Genomic DNA, 26,378 nt, shown 5'->3' on the forward strand with positions numbered 1-26,378 from the left:
ATCATCTTCATAGTTCGAATCAGTCCAAATAATACCCATGCACTGCAAGAACTACATATTATGCTCAGTCTGTTCCTGTTGCTGAGTTTACTCTGACTCAGTGCTGCGGTTATCACTCTTACTGCACGCAGAAAACATGCATCCATACGCATGTTATTCTTTCACCCAGTTAGCCAGCAAAGTAAAATGCTTTATGTATTACGGTAGTCAAGTTGCATTAGAAAAATATGGTCGGTAGCAAACCAAAACCCACCTCTTTTTCTCTGCTGAGGGTGAAGGAGGACTTGGGCGGATAAATAAGATGATCTGGTGTGTTACAACTGGATGGGGAAAGCCGTGCTGGAGCAGTTCTGATTGCTCTGTCCATCCTTTGTTCTTTTTCTCTTAAAAGCAATTGCCTTTTTATGTTCTTTTCTTATCTCCTCTGTTTTTGCCATATATGGAATATTTCACACATGATCTTTGTCCTCTTTGTTGCAATTAAAAACTCATTTTAACCAACAGTAAAGGTTGCATCAGTAACAGACCATTTTTAGTCATATTTATACACTGGGTCATCTGAAGCCGTCCTGTGGCTGTGTTTTTGGGGGTTCTGCTTTCATTGTATGCTTGATAGTTCGAGGGGCTCCCGTTGTCCTGTCAGACGCTTGTGCAAAAGCCGAATCAAGAACTGATGACACGTTACCATCTTGACGTGATTTTTATTCCACTGATGGAATGAGTTCTGTAGTTCTGTAGGAGACTCTGACTTATGTCAATGTAAAAATACGTATTAATTAATTGTAGGGGTGTTGCATAGCAATTTTATAAGAAAACAAGATCTGAAGACCTAAATTAATGTGAAGATCAGAGTCTGTTCAGTAGCCCTGTAACTCTTCTGGATGTATGAAGAAATCGAGTGTGGTTTTGCTGGTGCATGGAAAATAATTATACAATGCATTATTCCTTTTTCAGCTCTGTAGTAATGGGTAGTTATAGGAAACATACTGATGTTTCCATAGCTCATGGCATTATTGGTCCGATAGAAAGTTATAACCTTCTCAACTAAGTTACTAATTGTTTTCTGTGTCGAATGGAGTACTGATGTATTGTCAGCAAATACTTGAAGTCTTTGTCCTAGCAAGATGTAGTCTTTGGTGGTGGGCGAGCACTGGTAAGGGGGGACACAACTCTTGTGATTTCCCAGTCTCAATTTAAGTGATTCAGATGATTCATTGCATTCATAGGCAGAAACTTAAATTATAATGTCCCTTTCTTCTTTGCGGTATTTGTGTGTTGTATGAACAGCCAGCTGTGCCTACTACAACTAGTATTTAATCCTTTTTAAAGAGGTGACTTAACCCACATTTTTTAGCTTCTGGGAGTCTACACATACAGTAATTTTTACCTTTTTTTTTTTTTTCTTTTTCTTTTTACGTAGGATGAGGTTATCCTGGAAATAAGTTTTGAGCACAGCTTCTTATGCTTAAATATTTGCTGAGGTAATTTTTATGTAATGTCTATAAAATGTACCTCCTTTAAATTTAGCGAAACTGCACATGACACTGCTGTTGATTTGAGTCTAATTAAAATCTTCATCTGTGAAAACAGTATGACTTTGGAAAATGAAACAGCCTTTAGCAAATTGTGTCTATTTAATCACTCAGATTTCTTCTTCCCGCAGTAGATCAAAGGAGTACAGAGTAGTTCCTTAAAATAAGGGAAATCTCAGCTTGTCCAGCATGTGTGAGGGGCTGAATAAGGGCCTTGGATCATTGCCGCTTCTACATGGCAAGATCTGTAAGAGATTCTTAGCTATATCTTGCTGGCTAAAGATTAGGCATGCACACCTCCCCGAGTTTTGCCCCTTTTCAGAAAACACTGCACTGAAAAGAAATCTGAGATTTCATCCAGAAATGCCCGCGGCTGCGTTTTGGCTGAGTTTGTGATCTGGGTGGTTGTGGCAAGGATGACACCAGCCCTGCAAGTTGGGTGAAGCTTCTAAAAGCCAACCTGGCCTGTTTCATGTGCTGTAATAGTTTGCTGGACTAGTTCTGTGCTTATCGTCCTGCTTCCAAGGAGATAAGTGGGTTGTGGTACAGACAGAACTAAAACTGCCTTGAGGAGCATTGGAACATGTAGAAGAGAATTCATGAGATACCAAATTCATACATACATGTATTCAAATCACTACTTGAGCCTAACTCGCATACTAAGGTATAATGATCCATTTTACAAGGCCCTTATAAGAGAAAGGGTCTTAAATTGAAACTTGTATAAAGAGGTGACTTGAAATTTTGAATTTAATGGACTGTAGGAGAAAGAAGCTTGGGTGCAAGGTTTCCTGCAAGGAGAGGACACAAGCAGTTTAGATAGAAGCAGAAGAGCAAATTCAGAAGGGAAAGACGTTTGATAAGCAGGCACAGAGTTGCTGCGGGAACTGTGTGACCACAAATTATAGTGCCTGTGGTTTTGGTTGCTCAGGACTGTGTGTGTGGGAACGAGTTATTAATTACACATTGCAGTTTTGCATTTGGTTGATCAAATTGTGCAAGAGTCCTCCTACAACACCTCAAGATTTTTTTTTCTTCTGTCTTCATAATATGATGCAAATGATGTGTTCAGTGACGTGCAGTAGATCAGTAGCTGTCACATGATGGGATTGCTGGTTTTGTAGTGACGTAGACTTTCTGGAGGGAAAACATAATTTCTTAACTGTAAGTCTTATGGCTGTAGCTTCAAGATTTCTTCTCCGCTGAGTGCAAATGTTAACTCTTCATATTGACTCACTGTAACATGCAAAATTCTTTGTGGCACAGTGCATTCTGACTGGCAGCTTGTTGCAATCTAAATCAGTAATTAGGGTCTGAAAGACAGCTTGCTGACTGTAAGATGTGTTTCGTTACTTGTTAATGCAAGATAATATTATGCAGAGTAAAATAAATATTTTTAATTTTAGAGGCAAAAATTATTTGGTTTATGATTAATTTTTATAGAAAATATTGTGTATAGTTTTTGCTATCTAGGTTTTCAGTACAGCACAAGTTAAAAAAGGAAGTGCTGGTAGCTCATCTTATTGTTATCTTATGTAGAATGAATGCCAAAATTTAAAGTTCTAAGTAAACTTTAAAATATTTCTAAAAGTATTGAGAACTATTGGTAGCGTAATAGCCATATGTTTTCCTCTGGAATGTATAAATTGGTTAGATTGAATGTTACATGTTATGGAGTCCGTCATAATTGTGTATAGTATACAACTTATACAACTATTGCTGACGACTGAAAAGATTAAATACGTCCTAAGAAAGTCTTGAAGTGCTATACCAGCATGTGCTCCTCTTTAGGTGGGGGATCCTATGTGTGGTCTGAATCATGTACTTGGTATGGATCTTTGGTAGCGTTATGTAGACTTTATACAAACTTTGAAGTACTTTAAAAAATCCATCAAGAAGAAAACAAAACGTTAATAAATGAGAACATGTTGTTAAGTGTTACCAATTATCGCACTGTGACAAAAATTAGCTGAATATGTTGACTGAGGTAATAAGACTTCATTTTGCTAATGATATGACAAAATGTATTTTATTGAATATCCAGTACTATTGTATTTATGGAAAACATAAATTTCCATGACCATTCTTGAATTTCTCACATGGAATGCCTGGATAAGGAATGCACTAGAAGAAATGCCATATAACTTGTATGACACCATTAAAAATGTATTTATTGGTGTAATCCTGCTAACTTTTGTAATTTTATTCCTTATTGTATTAAAAATAGTTCGTCTGATACATGGCAGTATTAATACTATAGCAGCATAAATGACATATTCTGAAGACTTATTTTTAATCTGCCTTTTTTAAAAAAGCCCCAGTTTTAATATGAAACGTTGACATAAATTAATTGTATCGTAGTTTGTAGTACCGCTCTCTGCTTTTTGTAAATACATGTATATGTTCTCGGTTTTGCTTCTTTTCCACTTTCAGTATGTTACTGAGCTTGTTTTCAGTGCTGTGTGTTGAAAAACCACAGCCTGTGATATGCCTAGTTCTGCTTTCATCCTCTACCTCATATACATGTTTTCAGTTGCATATTCTTATTGTCTTGTCTTTTTGAGGGGAAACGATTTGATTTTTATTTGAGAAATCTTACTATTTCTATGTAATAACATTTAGAATTTTGCATGCTGTCAGTAAGATCAATGTGCCATTTACTGACACTCTGGAGGTAAATGCTTTAAATACAAAAGAACTGAAATTATGTAAAGTAAAAAAGAACACGTGCAGTCTTAATTTTTGAGCACCAGTTCCTGTTATCAGTAATCTTCTTTAGTTTGCTATAGCTAATTGGAGCTCTAACATGTCTTGATGTACACGTACTATCCCCAGTTACTCAGATAGCATGTTCTGATAAAGGTGACCTCATTAGAAGAAATGTTTTCTTTTTCTTAAACAGTGTCATAAATATACATTACATTTGTTTAAGGCATAGTGTGTCTTTGAAGTCAGTTCAATGTACAACATCGTGTCAGCTCATTAACATTGGATCAAAGCGTATATTAAATTTCTGATTAAACATCCCCTCTTTTGCAGCTAGGAATAAACACAATTATAACTTCTTCCTTCCTGGTGTTGGTTTAAGATTAACATGTGCCCAATTTTAGTGGGTTCCACTTGCTCCTAGCCAGCTGGGTAAACAGACTTTAAGGAAATTAGGCGAAGTTCAGCATACAAGCCTTTTTTCTTAGTGTTTAAAACTCCTTACATCTGTTCTAATTAACCTTCTTTTTGTCTGGATGAAGATTAGGTTTAAAATCTGTGTTATGCCAGGCTCATTTAACATTTCAACCAGTGCTGTCCTTAGGCAATTAAAAGCTGCCAGTACAAATATGTCAAGAAAGCTGGAATGGGACTGTTTGGTGATACTGCCTACATAGGAGAATTTTAGGTGGATGCCTCTCTAATGAGAATCAAAGATGGTGTGCCCATAATGACTATGAATTTTGATTTTTTTTTTTTCCCCAACAAAAATAAAATAAGGTAATTTAAGAATTTTTTTTTTTTAAAGGAAAATACCTAGCATAAAGCAGGGAACCTTTTTAAATTCACCCTTAATCTCCAATGGATACACAGCCCAGGTTGGGGATTGTATTTGTTTGTTGGTAGAGGAAATAGGTAGGAGGAATCCTGTCCACACCACAGCCCTGCCACACAAAGGGTGTCTGTGCTGCATGGTAGAGTCTGGGTGTGAGTGTGGGTGAAAGTGTGATGTGCTCTGGACTCAGGTTTGTGTTACTGCATGGTAATGAGAGTACTGAGTCATCCTGCTTGTCCTGTAGTCCTGACTGTGTGCCATGTCTGCTCCTTAGAGAAGCGTGCAGCTGAGGTGTTGATTTGGGGGCTCTTTTGGACACGATGTTAAAAGAAGGAGTTACGGGGGCAGGTGATGACAGGGTTGAGTAGAACCCATGCATCCAGACTGCTGCCTTGCCTTGCTGCACAGCAAGGAGGTGGGTTTGGGCTGCAGAATGAGGTTAGGAACACTGTGGACTATGTGCAGGCTTTAATCAGTTCAGTTTGGAAGTCTGGCTAGTTTGGGCTTGGACATGTCTTCATACCTAAGTTCAGAAAACTTTGCACTTTTAGCCAAATTGCAGTTATCAGCTGTACTTCTGTACAGGAGTGGTAGCTTGTAGTTTGTGTCTTTTCTTTGTCTATGCCTAAATCTTTTGTATCCAAATAGAACTGTTTTGCCAGGATTTCTGTAGGTTGGAGGAGGAAATACTTCAAGTCTTCCATCTCCGCAGCAGAATCATAAAACTTCTAATAGATTACAACTTTGGTTATAGAGAAGATAAAATGTAACCCTAGACAACAGCTGGATACAAAATGAAGAAAAGGAAAAAAGAAATATATATATAAAAAGATACGATATTTCATGCGATACCTTGAATATACATAGGAAAAAATTCTCTTATTGCTTGATTTTACAAAGATAGTTACATGACTTTGTTTTATTAGATTTACCATATAAAAGATTTGAAAAGAATATCCTCTTAAATACATGAAGTATTTTAATCTTATAATTGAGTTTTTAAATTTTGCTTTGAAGCTTGTTTGATAAATTTGAAATAAGAAATCTTTTGGGAGAGACAGTTCCTTCTAACTTAAATGGTAATTACTGAGGGTGGCTGAAGCATGTTGATTACTATAGATGCAGTTAGCTTGAGTGCAGATGTCTGAATAGAAATACATGTTTCTACCTGTTTCATGCATCACAGATCCTGTGTTTATTTCTGTATTTTTTCACATTGTAGATGCCTGTGAATGCCCTTCATGGCAAGTAGTTTGATCTGTGTAAAAGAATACTTTCCATGTAGTAACATGTGGAAACAGTTCGATGGAATAAAATGAGAAGAAATTAATTATAGTTATTCTGAGCTTCTTTCGCTGGTTCGTAGCCAGACCTAACTTAGACTGAAATCGTAAGGAGATTATAGTGTTTCATAACATATGAATAATAACCTAATAGAAAACATTCTGGGACATATTTGTAAACTGTTAGATACCTAGCTTATCTAAATTAACATCGATTGTTATTGTTATGTAGTTGAACAGTATCCTAAAGCAATCCTTGTCTTCATGAAAAAGCAAGATAAAATTGTTTGTATATTTACCAAATTCACCTCTACAAAATTGACTTTAATGGAATTCCAAGGTATATTTGTCCTACTAAGTGTGATTAGCCCCACAATCTCCAGCATACAGTTTCAAAGAAGTCAGCTGCTTTGAAGGGATGAAAGTGTATTTCTAATATACTTCTATTTCCAGTGTATATATGTAAGACAAGTTTATTTTTTCTAAGACAGGATGACTAAATTATTTGTGAGTCTTGGTTCAGTACTATTTTGCTTCTTAGAGTTGGAAACAACTCTGATTAAAGAATAAAAATTAATGAATACAAATATTGAGAAAATATGAAAAAACATGAGAATAGGCACATGCTTTTAAAGATAGCACTCGTAAGTTATGCTTGTATGTGTTTAGTATCAGGTCTGTTCCTAAGTAATTTTAAAACATTGAGTCTAATGCAATTAGGATGATTGAAATATAAAACGTGCTTTTACTTAATGCTACTAGATGGCTGAGAAGATAGGGAAAATGAATTTCAGGAGAGATAGAGGCTCTAAATGGAGAAGAAAGGTATTGCTGGTGTAATAAGGAAGTAGAAGGAAGTCATGCCAGAGGGATGGGGGAGTCTGCTCATTTAGGACTAGACTGTAAAGTTGTAGGCTGTGATTCCCACTTGAAGTTCAGGGTTGCAAATTGGCTATGTAAGTGAACTTCTTTGTGGTTCCGCATTAGTACTTGGGGCCTACTGGGGACGGGGACATGACAAAGAAATAGAATACTTTTTTCTTTTTTTTCCTTCAGTATGCTGGCCTGGAGGATCTGTGGTTGTCTGAGGTTCTTACCACACTGTTGTAAAACAAAAGGAATTGTAGTTGTGGAATTTTTTGTAAGGATTTTGTGCCATTGCTTTTTTAAATTCTCTTTCTAGTCCATATCTTTCAACTTGTTGAGCTTTGCAGCTATCTAGCTTTGTTCTGTTTCAGCTCTGGCTGACAAAAATGACTTGATCAGAGATGTGGGTGTGTTGTTTTTTTGAAGCTTCTGGCTCTTTGTTAACCTGTTCTTGGTAAATCGTATTTTAGACGTGGAGTGTTAGGGGTATTTTTAACCCAGATAATTTATTGCTTCCCCCAGCCCTCAGTCCTTTTTGAAATTTTAATGGGTTCTTTGTGTTTTTTTTTTTTTCCTGTTTTTGTTTGTTTGTTTGTTATAATAAAACAATGATTTTCAGTTTTTATGAACTCCCAGTAAAATAAACTGTACTGCATTATGTTAGGCAAGTTACTATATTGTGTGTAGGTTTCTGTGGCCTAAACATTCATACTTCATTGTGTAATAAAAGGTGTCATCAATACTGCTTGAACTAACTGACTGTGTTGTCTGATCTTAAAACACACCCTGGTTATGTGTTCACTCAATACATGCATCTAAACAATTTCTTGTCAGAATAAACATATGATAAAGTGTTACTGTTTAGTGGAAAGGTGGATAAGTACGTCTTGAATCTTTTGTAAATGCTTACGATAACCTGTTAAACTGACCTGCATGGTGCACTTCATTCTCTACCTATTTTTTCAGTTGCCATTGAATCTTTACATCTTGAATATATGCTTTGGTCTATGCAGTTACGCAAAAAAAAGCCTGACTACAAAACTGAGAACCTGTTAGTAAACATTTTTTATTTGTGGTGTTTAAAATGGATTATAAAAGACACCTGTTGTTTCCAAAAGCATCAAGAGACTCGGTCAGTTTTCAGCGGATGGATGCGCTTGCTTCTGAGTGGTACCAGTCTGTCACTTCCATTCAAATTGTTGGAATTCTGCATTCTCAGGACATTTTAGGATTGTTTGAAGAAAATGATAGAAAAGGATGGTTTTTGTTCCAATTTTTTGTCTGCAAAATGAAAACTAACCAGTTAGCAGTGTTTGTTTCTATGTCTGGTAAGCTATGAAAGCATAAGAGCTGGCCAACAGATCTTTTGATACTTTAACTAATTTATTTAATGAAGTATGAAAAAACAGGAGAAAGAAGTGTATGTATTTCCTGGACGTTGCAGGTTCACTGAAGCTAATGCTTGACTGTCTCTGAAGTGGAGTGGCTTCACAGATGTAAAGTCGACATTTAAAGGAATTCAGTGTAACTATCTATTAACTATCCACTTCATATTCAGGAAGGGTGTATGATACATTTTGTGTATAATTTTGAAAGCAAATCTACTCAAGATCTGGCTCAAAATGATTAGAAATTGGAAGATGAGTACTCTGGATAGGGAAATGTTAGCATAAGATCCAGACACTTGGTTTAGGCTCACGGGATTTGTGTTTTGTGTAAGCTAATTCCAAGTGTAAGAAAGATCTGTAAAACTATAGTGACATTAACAGGTGCTTATAACTTTGAAAGAGGACAGATTTCCTTTGTTTTATTCACTTTTTAAATTTATGTCTGAACCTCTTGCCTGAGAGCTAGGCCAAATACCTGTACATTCCTGACATAAATAGCAAGTCAAATCTTCCCAAATTAGAACAAATAAAATTCAAATACTTGAGACTCAGTATACATTCTCTTTACTAGTATGGAAATAGGTCTTTGTTACTGATTTACAACCGGAAAGACAACAAGGAAATTCCTTGCAAAGGATAAAATATTTTGTATTGTAACTGAATAGACATGGGCTGGCTGGATGATTGTGTTCCTCACTTAGACCCCAGAGTTGCCAGGGACAAAAGCCCCTTTAGATACAGTACTACCTTATTGTATTATTTGCCATATTGTGTCCTAATGTTTAAGTTTCTGAACTAAAAAAATGTAGTCTGTAGCATTGCCTTAAGTCCCTAAATTCCCTGTCCAGTTCGTTGCAGGACTGTTAGGAGTGGAGTTCAGAAAAGCCTTTGTGCTGAGTCGGGTAGATGCTTGCGCTAACCAGAAGGAAACACCACAGAACAAACCATACGTCTTAAACTGTACTGCTCTTTTGCCTGCATACGAGAACAAATTTCACAGCTCTTCTGTTCTTACATGCCAAATATGATGTTTACACCATGAATGAAGATATTCGTGAGCTGATTCTGGCCACAGAAGCACATGTGGTGATGTCTGTAAGCTGGCTTGGGTTTGACAGCTGTGTTGGCGTATGCCAGCTAGAGAATGCACCTGAAGTACAGGGTGTTTCAAAAAGAGGGATGCAATTTCAAAGCAAAAGGGCTTTGAAATTGGGTCCATCATTTTGAGATGCCCTATACTGCAGACGCAAGGTTCCTGTGTAAGGGACTCAGCTTTCTTGTCATGTATGACAACAATGCAGGCCATACACATGCCAATATTTTCCTTTGATTGATCCCAGTTTCACCCAGTCTGAATGTCACCTTAGGAACTGATGTAGTTCTTGTGTCACTGAGGTGGTAAACTCAGCCCTGTGTTGTGGCGTGTCATCTGATTGAGGGAGCCTGTGCGTGTGTGCCAAGACAGAGGAGGGTCCTGCAAAAAGGTGAGCTGGTACTGAGCAAAACAACCAGCCGGTTTCTGTATCTTCTCTCAGGACATTAAGGTTTTAACTAAATTCTGAACCTTAGCAAGTATGCTGTAGCTCAGGGCTGTCAAACTGTTTTTTTGCTGGGGGCCACATCAGCCTCATGGTTGCCTTCAAAGGACTGAATGTAATTTTAGGACTGTATAAATGTAACTACCCCTACCTTTACATAGTCCTAAAATTATTTGGCCCCTTGAAGGCAACTGCAAGGCTCATGTGGCCTCCGGCAAAAATGAGTTTGACACCCCTGCTCTTGCTCATGGATTCATGACTTTTGGACCACATCTGTTCATCATATGAAAGATTTCTGTGCAGTAGAAACTTCCTGGCTTTAGGAAGTGGACTGAGTTGTCCTTTTGTTGGAATAAAAGCTCTTTTTTTTTTTTTAATCCAATGACTGCTAGTTATCCTGTTACTGTATTCATAGTTAGAATTTCCCTCACATAGTCAGAAGTCAGCCATAATTCTTATTCTTTGTAACAAACTTCACTTTTTTAGTCAGTGTCAGCTACAGTTTGAGTGAGTTTGCTGCAGAAGACCTCTCATTGTGCCCAACTTGCTATTTCTCATTGAAATGGACAGATGGCAGGTGAAAAACTCCCAGCCTGCTGCACTGGACTCAATTCTGGGATAATGTAAAACAATGCTGTAGTTGTTTGAAAAATACCCTGTGTGAGGTTTTAGGTGCCATGGAGCTTCCAATTACTTGAGACATTAGCTGTCAGTTTTAAAACATGATATGTTAGGATTTATTAGAAATGATGCCTTCCTGAATCTTCTGGAAGAGCTAGGCCTCAGCAGAGCAGGAGATGTGGTTCAGTATTGTCACAAAGATACAGATACAGATATTCATGATTTTTTATTGTGCAATAAACCAGATGTCAAGAAAACAATGTGTTTCAGAGCTCTTTTAAGAATATAATTTTAAGTACTTCAATTTTATTTAGAATTGCAGTTTGTTTTTTTGTTCCTCAGAGTGCGTGTTTCACTTGTGAGATTTGGTTATGCAAGTCACATTGTATTCTCTTGGCCTGTTTTATGCTTAAAATGTGACATGACATGATTGTTAAAAACCGTAATAAAATATTGGATCAGCCTAAGAAACCGTCTTTTGCTAACTTGTTTTCTGGAATGGTAACTGTTTCAGGGGGGAAAAAAAAAAGACAACTAATTACAGAAAAGCTGTGGCTAGCATGCTGCTCTGTCTTTTTTTCCCATGACCTTCTCATATTATATTTTTTTTATGTGTGTGTGTGACCAATTAAAATATGACAGCAGAGCAAAATAACATAGTCCAAATGCCCAGCAGCTGCGGTATAGAGGTAATAATCCATGTCCTGGATCATCGGAACTAGAGAGGGGACAAGTTGCAGATAATGTAGTTTCTCTACTTCTGTTTGTGCACAGTTGTTCCTCCAAGTATGTCTATTAAATTTACTCCTCATTTAATACACTGACCTATTACTAAAATTACAGTGGTATTTAGTTTTGTCAGTTTTTCTTTGCTGTGACAAGAGTAACATTGATCCTGCCTAGAACAGAGACTTAGACTAGGTGACCTCTCAAGATCCTTTACAGATAGTTCTGTGATTTCATAGTTCTTGCTCATCTTTCTGTACCATGATTTGCCTTTGGATGATGTTTTGCTTTGGATGATGTGGTGTTTTATAGAGATATCTCTTGCCACATATTAGAAAGAAAAAGTGCTTTTTGGATGTTGAGAAAATGGTTCAGATATTTCTCTGTCATATGAATCTTTTGAATATTTTGTCTCCCTTCTCCCTGCCCCAGTAGCTCATCCATATCAGTCCTCTTTGGGCATGAGAAATTGGTTCACATCTCTGTCCTCATTCTGTAAAAGAATGAACTAAGAAGCTGTATTTTAGAGCTCATAAAGTGCTCAACAGGCTCACTGCATTCCTCTTTGTTTTATTGTTCAGTAGTGTGAAAGGGGGAGGGAAGAACACTAATTCTTTCTGTTCCAAGAGGGAAAAAAACTTTGGGCTCTCTTTTAGTGTGTCATTCTGTCACCCTATGCTTATCTGAGCTTAGAAATCCTGTAAGAATAGACAAGACTCACATATATGAGGGCAGGATTTGCCAACAGAAGGTAGATGAAATCAACAATAACAGTGCTTTTATTTTACATAAGAGACCTGTTTCCTGTGTTAACCTTCATTGGACTTCCAACGATCATCTGTGGCTGCAGTGAAAAATGTCAAAATCCACTATTGGGAGTGGTTTTTTAGGTATACTGATTTAAGATGTTGGATAATTCCAAATGTTTTGGAACAGCATGAATTATTCTTTTTTTATTATTCTTAAAAAGAGACAATAAATAGTATAGGATAAGGATGCTATTCTCAGTGGTTGGCATTTTTAAAAGGTGTACTTTTTGCCCTGTGGCTTGATAAGCAATGTTCTTCCATTGCATCTTTTTCTTCGTTATTGTGTGGACAACTTTTGTCCCAATTGCCTCTAGCTTCATATAAAGTTAATGTGAACATCTGATAAGTGACTGATGAAGTGTGGGTAGCTTTCTGGTGTAAAAATGACTAAAATGATTCTGTTTCAGAAATGCCAGAGATATTTAATATTATATATATTGATGAAAAGATCAAAGATATATGTTTAGTTGATTTCAAATCTAAGCAAAACCAAAACTGAAATATAAGCATTTAAATAGCTGTTCTGGGGCACGGTGCTGCTAGATGTTGAATTATTTCTGATGTATAAACTGTATTCCCAGTGATTTCACTGGTAAGTGTGGGTGCTCAGTATTTCACAGGGTGAATTCAACACAGAGGAACAAGCTCAGTTTTCTGAAACTTTTTGCTTATTTTTGAGCTGTTTAGCCAAATTGAAATCTATGAAAGCAATAAGTGTTGTGGATTGTCAATACTTCTCAGGTAATGTCTCCTGCTATTTGATATCTGAATGGGCCTAGAACTGCCCTCACAGAAACAACCTAATATGTATGTAGAAGAAAGTCTGAATAACGAAGGTTTCAGATTTGTACGTGTATTTGTAGTAGATGTTTATGAAGGACTTCAGATTTATTTTTTTGGAAATTGGCCTGCAGCATGTACTTATGCAGTCTTCTGTTGCTATGTTCATGTTGAAAGTTTTATACAGACTAAGTAGTATGACTTGTGCATTATGAGATATATAAAAGATAAATAGGTAGAAAATGTATTTTAAAGCTCTTACTTTTATTTGGCTGCAGCTCTCTGATATACATTAATATCAATAACATTTAGGCCTTTCTTTGTGTTTTGTTCTGCAGGCAGCAGGAGCAATTCGTCCTTTAGTTTCTACGGTTATTGCCTCTGCTGCAGATGGCTGTTTAGACCACTCGTTGGAACGCGCCAAGTACAGAGCGAGTGAAATGCCTCAGGCTTTCTTGTTTGATATAATCTATGAAGCATACCAACAGGTAAGACTCTGTGACTAAGACTTCCATTTACTTTAGTTAAAAAAAAGAAAAAAAAAACTTTATTGCTCTTCTTTCAAAAACAGAGACTCAGCATCTATTTCAGATCACATGCAGCTGTATGTGTATTACTTCTCTGTAGTCTTTTGAGGAAAATGCTTTATCATTCTAATCTGTTCAAGTTTTTCAGGAACTGCCACATGTAAGAGGGGATGAGGGGTCTAAACTATTGGAAAGACAGATTTGCTTTAATTTGTATTGCCCATTAAATAGATTACTTAAATGAGAAGTTACATATGTTTAAAGTTACATGTGTATTAAGTATGTCTTGTTGACAGAGAGTATCAAAGAGTTTTGCATAAACAGTGTAATAATGACATATAATAATATGATGGGATATAGGCTGTTCTAAAATACTGGGATAATATTAAATTGATACATGTAGGTAAATAAGTGTATAATTTGTTTCATGTTGCGTGTGTACTGTACATACTTTGATTAGTGGCTAAAAATAATATTTCATTAGTATCTTTTGTAATTCTCCATTTTTTTCTTAATATATTGCTTTAACATCATCTTTGTTTAAGAAAATAAAAATTGTGGGTTGTGTATTAAACCATGACTCTTTTGCCTTTATCCCTCTTGGAGAGTGCTCTTTTCTTGCCCCAGCCTGCACTCACAGTTTACTGGAAACGCTCCAGGCTTTCATCTCAGCATTCTACTTCCTTTTCGTTCATCACCTTGTGGAAATTGCCTGTCCTCCAGGTATCTTCTAGACTGACTGGAAGTAGTGCATTTCTTCATTTGTCACTTGGAAGGAATTACTTTTCACTCCAGTAATGCTGACAGCCATACTTCCCACCAGTCTTTCATTTCTAAACAAGCCCAAATTACTGATATCCACCTTCAGAGAGTGCGTAGCGTAGAAGTCACCAACAGCAGAACAAATGTGTGGACATGCAATGAAGAAGAAACAGTTGCTGAATTGTTCGGTAATTGTTTTACTTAAAAATGTTGGCACAAATTCCTTGTTCTACTCTTTATGCTTGTTAGTTGAAGCTATTTGTAGATGCTGAAAATGAAGGGCTGTCCAAGATGAAGAGTTACTCAAGGGATTGGACTAGCTCCAAATTTCTTGCTTCTGATGAGAAGCAGGAGGATGTTCTTGGTGTGTATGATAACACACAGTTGATACTTTTAAGTGAGACTCTTACTTGAATGTGGTGGGTATACTTGTGCATAGAACACATCTCAAGAGACAACAGCTACTGTTGATTATACAGCTGTTTCCTTCTTGCTGATGTGTCTGTTTGGCAAAGTGCATGTTTATATGTTTTTTCTCAAAAAGAAACACCAAAACAAACCCCTATTTTTTCCTACTCTGTTTGCTGTTCGTTTGCAGATACAGTAGAACTGGCAAATACATAAAAAGCTTTTGCTCTAAATGCCATGCTCAAAAGGCAACTGTATTTTCAGTCCCTGTGCTTCTCTGAATAGTGTTCTCTTCTCACATATGCATTCCATCAGTCGTCTTTTTTCATGTCCCTGCTCTTTCAAGAGCAAGCCACCAAAGTTGTTAGCAGGCATCTGGGGCTATGGTTCCTAGTTCCCAGTTCCCTTTACATTGGCTAAATTCTGGTCATGTAAATGCTCTGTGCCTTGGAGCTCTGCGAAGGATAACACTTCGCTAAGCCTCTCAACTCGTATTGTTTGCTAATTATTTATGTTTCAATGGTGCCTAGCTGTCCAAGTCAAGGATTAAGACCCTATTGTTCTGGGAAGTGTACAAACAAATACAAAAAAGAGAGATAATTGCTGTCCTGAAAAACTTAGTCAAGCTACTGTAGGACAGATTTTTGTAGGAATGGATGCAACTTATGATGATCTCTAAGTATTAATATACCCATCATTAGTTCCTACAACAACCTGGTAAAGTAGATAAGTATCATTGTACAGATGAACAAAAATGAAAAAAAAGAATTTTTGTTACTCATGTTGCAAGTCATTCACAAAGCTGGGAATGGAATTCATTTTGGCTGACTCAGCATGGGATCATGATCCCATTCTTGTGTATTTTATACAGTTGTGACCTTTATGCAACAACAGTGTGGGGAAAGAAACAACAGTCAAACATGCATTCCTTAGAAAGAAACTGTCCATTTGAATTATTGCTTCAAATAACATAGGCCTTTCAGTTATGTTGTGGGTAATGTGGAATACTGCTTTTAAAGTTTGTCTCTATTTTAATGCATCATTGGTAGATTTAGAGAGTTTACTTCCAGATGTGTTCTTTTTCACAAATGTAAGATCTCTGAGTATCTTAACCACTAGGTTGCAACATTCATTCAAAGGTCAGTTACCTGATCCTTACAGGTTTGCCATCTGTAGTCTTTTTTGCTCTTCTTTTCTGGTACCAATCTGGGCAGAGCAGACTTTTATTGCTGTTTTGAATGTGTTTAGAACTAGAAAGGAATAACGTAGTAACACTATTAAAGTAGGTAGAAATACTCTTGTATGATCTTCATCAAATTAGGAGTCATTTCCTTAGAAAACTTTTTGCATTTCTTGCTTGATTAAAAAAATGATAGCAATAATTTGGGAAAAAAAAAAAAAAAGATGCCTTGTACATAAAATGAATTGAAGGAGAAATAACAAATGCCAAAGAGGGTTTACAATATCATCTTAAAATGTATGTATACTACAGTGAATTTCCTTTATGTGTGGTGCCAAAAATCCAGCACAGATTTTGAGGACATTCAGCCAGGTTGTTTGCATGCATTTGGTTGTGAGGCATCTCCTTTTTGTGTTCTGGATCTCAATTTAGTTTTCACTCTTACGTCTTATCTGCTGCCTAGAACGTACATATTTTAAACAGATCTTCTTTGTTCAGATATGTGTTGCTTTCTGATTTAACTGTGATGATGTCAAGATTTCTGACATCGTAAGTGTTAACTTCTCAGCTCTAAAGTAGTGCTGTTGAAACCTTTTAAATTTTGTTGCTCAAAAATTGCATGTACTCCATTTTTTTTTTGTAATAACTTTGAGAACTAATTGAAACAAACATTCTTCATCACTTGCATGTCTGATATTGACGCCCACTTTAATAGCACTTTTCAGAGGTTAAAACCCATTACTTTTATTTGTTTAATGCGATTTTTCTGGCTTTGGGTTTCCTTATTACAACCACTTTGTCAAAGAAACAAAAAAAGGTGGTCTGGAAGTGACATCAAATTAGAGTCTGTATAGTCAGTTACCCAGCAATGGACTGAAGTATTCCATCCATTACCTCTGAAGTATGCTATGAAATAATTTGCATTGTGTTTCTAACTTTTGCTTGTGTTATGTGACAAAATTAAGTTCTGTGAGAAGATGTGTTATATTGTTTTTAAAAGCATTCATTGTTACCACTAGTCACTTCTCCTTTTGCAAGCTGCATTAACTTGAAATCTTTGGTTCTTTGGAACAGTCCTCCTCTCACAATTTGATGTTTCTTGATTCTTATGGGGAAATTATTTCATCTTTCTGCTCTGCTATTGTAAGGTAGCCAAGGACTTCTGCCTGTAAAGTAGGGATTGTTTATTTGTTTGTTTTTAATCCCGAAACGGTAAGAACAGTCAAAAAATGTTGGTGAGGTGCTGGATTCTGCCAGGTCTTCTGGTGATTAATGTTGAATATTTTTTTAACCATACTGAAACAATATTATAGATTTATGAAAATATTTCCTTAAAAATAATGTCAGATGTTTTCAGTTAGCATCAGTTTTAACATCAATAAGTAATAGAAGCAGCTTTTTCTTTATATGTCTGTGTATTTGCTTGAGAGGAAAAAAAAAAAGACATTCAAATGTCCCATATTTTTACTTTTTTATTGGGAGAGTGCAAACAGTTTGAGAACCATTGTTGTAACCTCATCTAGGTGTTCCTGCTCTGGCAGGGGGATTGGACTAGATGATCTTTCGAGATCCCTTCCAATCCCTAACATTCTGTGATTCTGTGTGAAATAAGACTTGGGAGTACTTTGTTTCTGCCTTTTTGTGATATAGCAGGTAAGTGGAGGTGCAACAGGGGACTGAAAGCTTTTCAGTATTCTTCTACCTCAAATGATAATTGCTCCAATGCAGCAGGATCAGAAGACCACTGTTCAGGAAATAGTGACTCCTTCCTCTCCAGAATAGTGGTATTGATTTTAACATTTTAATACAGTTTCTGTTATATTGTTATGAGTTGTGCATTTAACTGGGGATATCTCTTGCCTCCTGTATTGGACATCATGTAAGCCCTAACTTGTGTGTCATTACATAGAGCACTTAGCTATAATAAATAAATAGACTTAATGGCATTTTGGCATATATAGGCACCTACCCCTATATGTAACAATGCTTAACACTTTCTGTTGCAAGTTTCAGTTCTGTTAGTTATATGAAGCTTTGGAAAACAGCTGTTTACTTCAGTAAAGTATTCTTATGCCTCCGCTTTGTAGTAGGACTTTCTAATTTAGCATTTAATGGTCCTGAAGTGAGAAAAGAATGAATTATACAGGCCTCCTTACATATGCCTGTGAGTGTTACTGTGTCATTCTTCAAATATATGGCTCCTCATCTCATACTCTTATGAAGTACCGGCACTTCTTTCATGCCCTTCAATTTATTAATTTTATAGAAGTTATAAATCTATAGAAGTTATAGCTGTTATTTGTATGATGCATGCTTGACACAAGGTGGACAAGTGACAGGTGGAAACAACCACAATGGGAGAAAGAATTGTATTTATAATGTGTGTAGTATCTCACAGGCAGGAGGCTTTACTTTAGCCAGGAGTTTCCTTGGGATGTTTAGTAAAAGGCCATATAAGTGTGTTAAGGGAAAAACATAATGTTGTATCAGTGCTCCTAGTTTTGATATGTTCTAATTTGAGAGTTCTTGTAATGGACCACACCACTAACCTTCAGTAAATATTTTTAAAATAAAAAATGCAAATATCTAGTAACTAGTAAAACCCATGGAATAGGTGTAAAATTGCAGAACTCATGATTTACTTCCATTCTAACCTACTTAGGACAAAACCAGCCATGCTTTGTTGTTGTTGTTGTTGTTGTTTGTTTTTGTGGTTTTTTTTGCTTGTTTTGTTTTTTAAGTTAATAAGAATTAAATTCCTGATCTTGGGAAATGCATGTTTCTCTTCAATTCTTATCAGCCCTAAGGGAAATCAGAGAAGTTTAAGTGTTAATTGAAAATCCACGCTTTCCAAAGATAGCAAATAAAGGATAAATTCCTTAGACCAGACTTGTTCATTTTTGCTTAGGTGGTTTCAAGTTTCTGTTCAGCTTTTTAAATTAAAAAGAAGCAAATGCAAAGTATGATCCTGTAAGCCTGGGAGGAAGACGGTGGAGGGAAGACTTTACTTACTAGAAGTCAAGTGTTCCCCTGGAGCAGTGTCTTTTGAGGAGTCAGAGTATCAGGAAGCCAGGTAGACTGCCTTTTTCCTTTAATCAGGGTAGGCTAAGACTGATGTCTGTAATACCTGTTTCTGACATACTGCAAAATGCACAGGGATCTCAGAGATCTTTTGTATTCAACACAAAGCATCTTCTTGTGTCATGTCACGTTAGTGTACAAAGTGACACAATCACAATATACAAGGGCTGAAATACCCAAACTTAACAAAACATTCTGTATTTGCAACGTATCTGCCAAAGTAAGGAAGGTAGCAAGAACAATTAAAAAGCTCTGCCTTTCTTCATCTGACAGAGAAACAACTGAAAATGGAAACAGAAGAGGAGTGGTATGTAGAAGATCCTGACTAGCTTCTATATCAGAGATGTAAACAAAAGCCTAGGCAAGAGTTTAATCTCTTTATCAACAATCTGGATGAGGGGATCGAGTGCACCCTCAGTAAGTTTGCAGACTACACCAAGTTGGGCGGGAGTGTTGATCTGCTGGGGGGTAGGAAGGCTTTACAGAGGGATCTGGACCAGCTGGATCAATGGGCCAAGCCTGATTTTATGAGTTTCAACAAGGCCAAGTGCAGAGTCTTGCATTTGGGTCACAACAACCCCAGGCAGTGCTGCAGGCTTGGGGAAGAGTGGCTGGAAAGTTTCCCAGCAGAAAAGGACCTGGGGGTATTGGTCAACAGGCAGCTGAATATGAATCAACAGTGTGCCCAGGTGGCCAAGATACAGCATCCTGGCATGTATCAGAAATAGTGTGGCTAGTAGGACTAGAGAAGTGATTGTCCCCCTGTACTCGATGCTAATGAGGCCCCACCTTGAATCCTGTGTTCAGTTTTGGGCCCCTCACTACAGGAAAGACATTGAGATGCTGGAGAGAGTTCAGAGGAGGGTGACAAAACTGGTGAGAGGTCTGGAGCACAAGTCTGATGAGCAGCTGAGAGAACTGGGGCTGTTTAGCCTGGAGAAAAGGAGGCTGAGGGGAGATCTTATCGCTCTCTGCAACTACCTGAAAGGAGGTTGTAGCATGGAGAGTGTTGATCTCTTACGCTGAGTAGCAAGTTGAGAGAAAATGGCCTTAAGTTGCACTAGGGGAGGTTTAGATTGGATATTAAGAAAAATTTCTTCAATGAAAGGGTTGTCAAACATTGGAACAAGCTGCCCAGGGAAGTCACCATCCCTGGAGGTGTTTAAAAGACATGTAGGTGGGGTGCCTAGGGACATGGTTTAGTGGTAGACTTGGCAGTGCTAGGTTAATGGTTGGACTCGATCTTAAAGGTCTCTTCCAACCTAAACGATTTTATGATTCTGTGATATGATGGTTAGAGAATTGTCAGCATGAATGCTGGGGATAAAACAGAATTGCTCACCAATATGACAAGTCTGGTGAAGTCAAGCTACACAATGCGAAAGAAAGGGTGAGACATATTAGAAGGCTATTCTGCAGGAATCCTTGACACGTTGATGGCATGGCAAAGCCTGATCACTATTTGAAAATAGAGTGACAGGTTTATAACAATCTTAATTTTAACAAATAATTTTGATACACAATTTTTTTCTGAGAATCTTTTACGTATTGTTTTTCATGTAGTCTCAAGATCTTCTGTACCTGGAAAAAATTACCACAAAAGCTGCACTGTATTTGGGGGGGGTGTTTGTATTGCAAAGGTAGTTTAAACATCTGTTGATGGCAGACCTTTTTTAGGTTACAGAAGTTTATATTTAGATAATCAGAACAATGAAGCTGAAATAAAAAAAATAATAGGAAGAGGAAGCAGGAGTATTCATTGGAGGAGGATGAGCTTGAAGATATTTAGAGACATTTCTCTGATGCATGTCTATAACCTCCTTTCAGATATCCACCCGGAACAGATTGACTTCAGGGATTCTAATCCGTGTAGAAACTATGTAGACATTAGTACATTTTGGCACTACAGTGAATTTGTACATCTGTTCATAGCCAACATTACCCACTCTTTGAATAATAAGCAATCACATTTCCTTATAAGAGGTTACAGCATCTGCCTGCACAGGAGAGCTGCTATATATATAAGCATAGTAATGACAAGATACAAAATAACAGTGTGTCAGGGAGAATCATGCAAATACTTTGATGCTAAATTCTGGGAGGCAGATGTTCTTCCACTCCCCAAAAAATCATTACAAGATGTCACCAGATGGGGTTGAGATGAGGAGAAGAGATTTTCTGCAAACTGTCCAACCTGGTCCTCAGTAGAAGAAAAGGAAATCCCAAAATTGTTCTCGTCTAACAAAGGCCTGAGAATGTTCAAGGAAGATTTTGCCAGAGTAAGAAAGGAAGTTGGCTTTTGTTAGGCCCATTGTAGAAATATTTGCTCAAAGTATTGTCTTTTCTGTATGTAAATAATAGGGAGTGTATTCCATGTGGATTTTGTAAACTTCTAAATTGCTTTTTGAAAGGGCACAGCATTACTGGGATTCTTCTTCAAACATGCGTGAAGCATTTTAGTATCCTCTGTAGTGGGGAAGTGGAGTCAGCTGTAGCAGTTTAGTAATATTTTGGCACAGGTCAGGCAATTCCTGTCTAGACTGATTTGGGGATTTTCCTGTGGGTTCATTCTTTGTTAAAGAAATCAATGTCTGTCAAATTAACATTGCCAGGGGCAACAGGCGATTAAATGAACAGTAGTGGACAAATTGTTGACTAAAACCGTGGCAACTTTGGGAGCAAGGGTTAGACTGAGAAAAAGGACTGAAGGGTCAACATGTGAGGCAGAATTTGGGCATTTAAGTGTGATGCTGGGATCCTGAGAAAAAACACTCTGTTCATCTCCCCCCTAAGACTAAAGATATCTGAATCTTCAGGGCACTTCAACTTTTTTATTTTTTTAACATTCACCAAATACAAAACTCTCTGTATGCCAAGGCATCTAAGTTGTGGCGAAACGGGACAGCGTAATATTTACAATATGTAAACATTCGCTTGGGGGAAAAAAAAAATTGCTTAATGCTATTCAATCATGAATTAGTGATATAGGTCAGAGCTGATTGATTTTGTAGTGTAAAACACTGAAAAAAAAATCACCATTGTTTTTAACATATGGCTAACAGTAGGTAAGACATGTAGATTTTATCATAAGCTGTAATGGGATGTTTTTTGGCCTTCATCTTTTTAAAAAAGCGTCAGACATATTTTATTAAGTGTATTAGCTTGTAAGGATGATCAGTTTACCTTGTTCTTCTTCAAATGTGTTTTGTGATTTCTATATGCTGGGTGTTTGTATGGAGATCCACTTCCTTTTCCACCATGCCCAGCACTGGTCACCCACTTTGCTTTTGTATTTTGTAGTTACATATTCATGTCTTCTGAATATATGCCATGTAACAATACTGTTGTGTTTTTCCTAATTCTGCATTCCAGTTTGTGTCTATAGGTTTTCTTCCTTCTCATCAACTGTGTTCTGAAATACTGAATCAAGAAGTGATTAATGAATTAGGCAAGAGTTACCTGAAACAATAGTTATCTGCTGCTTGTATGATTTGTATGAAATCAGTACTAGAACCTGATGCTTTTCTTTGTATAGAGTCCCAAAGGCAGCAGCACACTTCCATCTGGCTATGAAATGCAATAGGTAATTACAGTTTTAGTGGAACTATCTACTTGGTTCGTCCAAGTCAACGTAGCTGAATAATAAAGTAGCATTAATTATTTCAGTTTGTTTAAACTCCTACTCCAGTTCCTTTGATTGTATAATATAGATTTTAATTAGCTGGATAATAGTATCAAGATGGGGAATATCTGTGAGTTTTATAATGTGCAATCTAAGCATCTTAAAAAAACTAACAAAGGAAGTCCTACTCCTGATTTGTCCATGGGTCATTAGGATTTTAGATCTGATTGTTCGACAAGGAAATCTGTGTAGCTCCAAAATGTTAAAAGAAAACTTAGTATCTCATTTCTCCTTACATGGGAAGTTTTTACTTTATTAGCAGCACCCTTTCATTGTTTTGGTGCATTTTGGTTTGGATTTTATCTCTGGCTTTAATCCCATTTGAAAAATGATTTATTTGAAACTTCAGGACAACCTGAGTTCTATTCCATTTCATTCCTGCTGAAAATTGGTATTTTTTTTTTGTTTTGATGCAAAATTGTAATGGAGCTGATTTTTTAATAATGCAGTTTTACAGAGGATTTGGATTTGCCTTTCTCTACTCATCTTCTGGCTGATGCACACAGGCTGTTGTTTAAATACACCTAAATGGATATCCTAATTTGTACACTCTTCAGGTTGTAGTTCTGACATGTTTCCCAAACAGATTTTACAGTTACTTCATCTGGCATATTTTTACCTTAGTGGCTTTGTCCTGAGATTTAGAAGAATTCCCTCCACCCCCCACCTTAAAACCTACTCAATTCTACAAAATTCTTTTCAGGAGAAATATACTAAATGAATTTTGTCTGTAATGCTTTCATTTATTCAAAACTTGAAACTAGATTGGTGGTCTGTTGAGAAAGCTACACTCGCTTAGATAGCTCTGTACTTGATTAGTTCCTTGGCGCAATGGTAGAGCCAGGATATTGTATGAATCCCCACCTTGCCCTAATTAATTTCTGCCACAAGAATGTTTGGAGAAATTCTAATCCCTTGCATAATAAAAAAAAAAGAAAGTTTTTTTTGCTAATGAGATAATTACTTCCATTTTATGGCACTCCTCATCCTGTAGGATCTCAAAGCACTTCACAAATTCACATATTAGCTCTTGGAACTGTTTGGTGCAGTGGTGCAAAGCTGCCACGCCCTGGGTGAAATCTGGGGTCTCTGTAGCAGTGAAAAGGCCTTTTGTCTCCAGATACAGTTCAGAGGGTCTATGTTGCGGAGACATACTGCGATTATTCAACTTGGAAGTTAGACTGGATTATGCGAGTATTGTTTAAAGTGTTACTGGGTGCACCCTGATAAGTGTACTGTATCCACAGGAATCACCCATTTGGCACAGACTCAAAAAATGCTGAATACTGAGAGAGAATCATGGTATCCAGCAGATGGGAGACCACCCATCTAAATTGTCATCTGCTGCTTGTTCTGAGAGAGCTAAAAAAAATATGAGGTAGTAATGCTACAGCTTTTCATCCCATAGCTATTGACAGCTTGGTGTATCAAAATGCAAAGAAAATGAACTTTTTGCTCCTTAATAGCAAAGCTGCCCTTTCCCCCATCTCTCTACAGGTCAATCATGACTTGTTTAGAACATCACAGACCTCATTCTCTGGGTATGTAGGTGATAGGACTCTCCGTCTAATTTTCAAACAGAACTAGGGTTTTTCAAAGGGATAGTAGTATTTTTATGGTTTCAGTGCAAAGTTGAGCTCGTGTACTACTTTTACAGGATGACTGGTTTGTTTGGACCTCACCTTTTGCACAGACACAAGCAGTAGCAGCCAAAAAATGCTGACTTGAAGAATAGGTTTTAATGATACAGACACTATGATAATAATCCTGTACGGTATCTGCGAGTGTCTTAAGGCATGAATTTAAGAACAGGAAAAATAGGTCTTATGCTTTCTCAAAAGAATTTTAAACCTTGATTTTTCTGTTTCTTCTATACAGAGTCCCACTTGAGGCAGCTGGGGCTATCACAGACTTTTGCTAGGATCTAGTCTTGTGATTATACTTTGACTTCTGCTTCCTTTTGAGGTCAGAGATAGGAAATGACAGTCAATAAAATGGATATATTTTCTAACTGTCTAGTTACCTGATTACATTGTTTTTGTTGTAATGATTCCTTGATGACTCTAAATCAAGGTAAATGTTTTTTCTTAGTGGTTTTGATAGAATGGTGCACTGAAAACAAGGGTTTCTCTATCTACTCTTTAGTCCTAGGTCCTTTCTTTTGGTCACAGATTCATGTGTGATTTGTTGCTTATAAGAAAGTTGAGGGAACCCTTATAAGAAAGTTGAGGGAACCTGTTCAAAATTGACAGAAATATCCACATTATTTTTTTTTTCCTAGATCTAACACAATGATTTTGTTTAATTTATGCTCAGAAGTCCATACTTTGTCTGATGTAAGTATTTGTTCTCTGCATTCATAGGCATTTCTGAATCCCACCAAAATTCTGCTTTTACGTATTGTGACTGTGTTGTTTTCTTTTTTTAACAGATTTGTATTTAAAGAAAAGAAAAAAGATGAGAGTTATCCCCAACCTTGGCTAGTAGCTATGACTTTAAACAGTGAGAGGGAAAGCAAAGTTCATGTTGTGTCACTGTGTGTTTGTGCTTCACGTTCTTGCCCATGGGACTCCTCCTGCCCAGCAGCAAGTTATGTACAGTGAACAGTAATTGTCAGCCTCAATGTAGAGATACTGATTTTTGTTTTCTTGTTTTCTAACTAAGGAATGATGAAAAAATAAGCAAATGATAATGCTGTCATGAAAAATTTCTTGCATCTGTGTTCTGTTGTATGATTACTAGTTCCCATTGTATTCATTCAAAATCTTTTATCAGTGTAAAGATACAGTAAAATAGTGCATGTTAACAGTAAAAGCAATTGTTAATGTTAAATACTGCTTCTCTAGCATTTTACTTGTTTGAAGTATTATATTGGAAACAAGTCAGTTTATGGACTTCTAGGAAGTACCAGGGAGATCCAGGCTGCATAGCTGTGCTTTTCTCTAACCCCTTGTTCCACATTTACAGCTAAGCAACAACAGAGTAGCTTGCGTTTTAGGAAGTAATATTATTTATCCAAATATTTTCAAACTAATCTGGTGAGCGGGGGAAGAAGAATTGGTGTAATGCTAAAATATGTATCTCACTTTACCCATAGCACTTTATTCAAACATCCACTCTTGGAAAACAAACAAACAAAAAACACCCACAAAAAAGTCAGTCCCCATAACTACCTATTAAAATGCCTTTGGATATTCAACAGTTCAAAAGCATTTTAAAATAACATATTTCCTTCTGTGCCATTTAAAGAGCTAAACTAATCTGTTTTCTGTCTTTTGTGGATATGTTTTGAGCCAATATTTCCAGCTGTTTCCACCATTTCCAATCTGTGGTCTAAAACTTAAACTATGTCTATTGTCCCACAAAGCTGTGTGTGCACGTCAAGTTCAGTTAACTGTATCCTGTCAAATTGTATGTTAAAAGGCCTTCATTCAAGAAGATACTTTAGAAATAGTAAGAGTTTTAAACAGATTGCTGTAATGTGAATTGGCTCTGGTTGTACAATGAAATACATATGGAAGACTTAGGATGAGCTTGTTTGCATGCCTGGATCAGTAAGAATTTTCCTCATAGATATTCTACAACTTTTTATTATAGGCACTCCCTGATAATGCTTAATTTGTTATCTGAATTTCTTAGTGCAATATAGAAGC

The 26,378-nt window shown here is 36.8% G+C and overlaps 1 protein-coding gene across 5 annotated transcripts in view; it reads left to right on the top strand.

Moving 5' to 3' along the window:
- CRPPA (CDP-L-ribitol pyrophosphorylase A) overlaps positions 1–26,378 on the top strand; it is a 119,900-nt gene that overhangs the window by 10,951 nt on the left and 82,571 nt on the right. For all 5 annotated transcript variants that reach the window (XM_065832310.2, XM_071805084.1, XM_071805083.1 and 2 more), the window contains exon 3: positions 13,424–13,573. In XM_065832310.2, the coding sequence (XP_065688382.1) occupies positions 13,424–13,573 (150 nt within the window). The remainder of the gene's footprint in view (positions 1–13,423; positions 13,574–26,378) is intronic.

Source organism: Patagioenas fasciata, chromosome 2, assembly GCF_037038585.1.
Source record: "Patagioenas fasciata isolate bPatFas1 chromosome 2, bPatFas1.hap1, whole genome shotgun sequence".
Taxonomy (NCBI): domain Eukaryota; kingdom Metazoa; phylum Chordata; class Aves; order Columbiformes; family Columbidae; genus Patagioenas; species Patagioenas fasciata.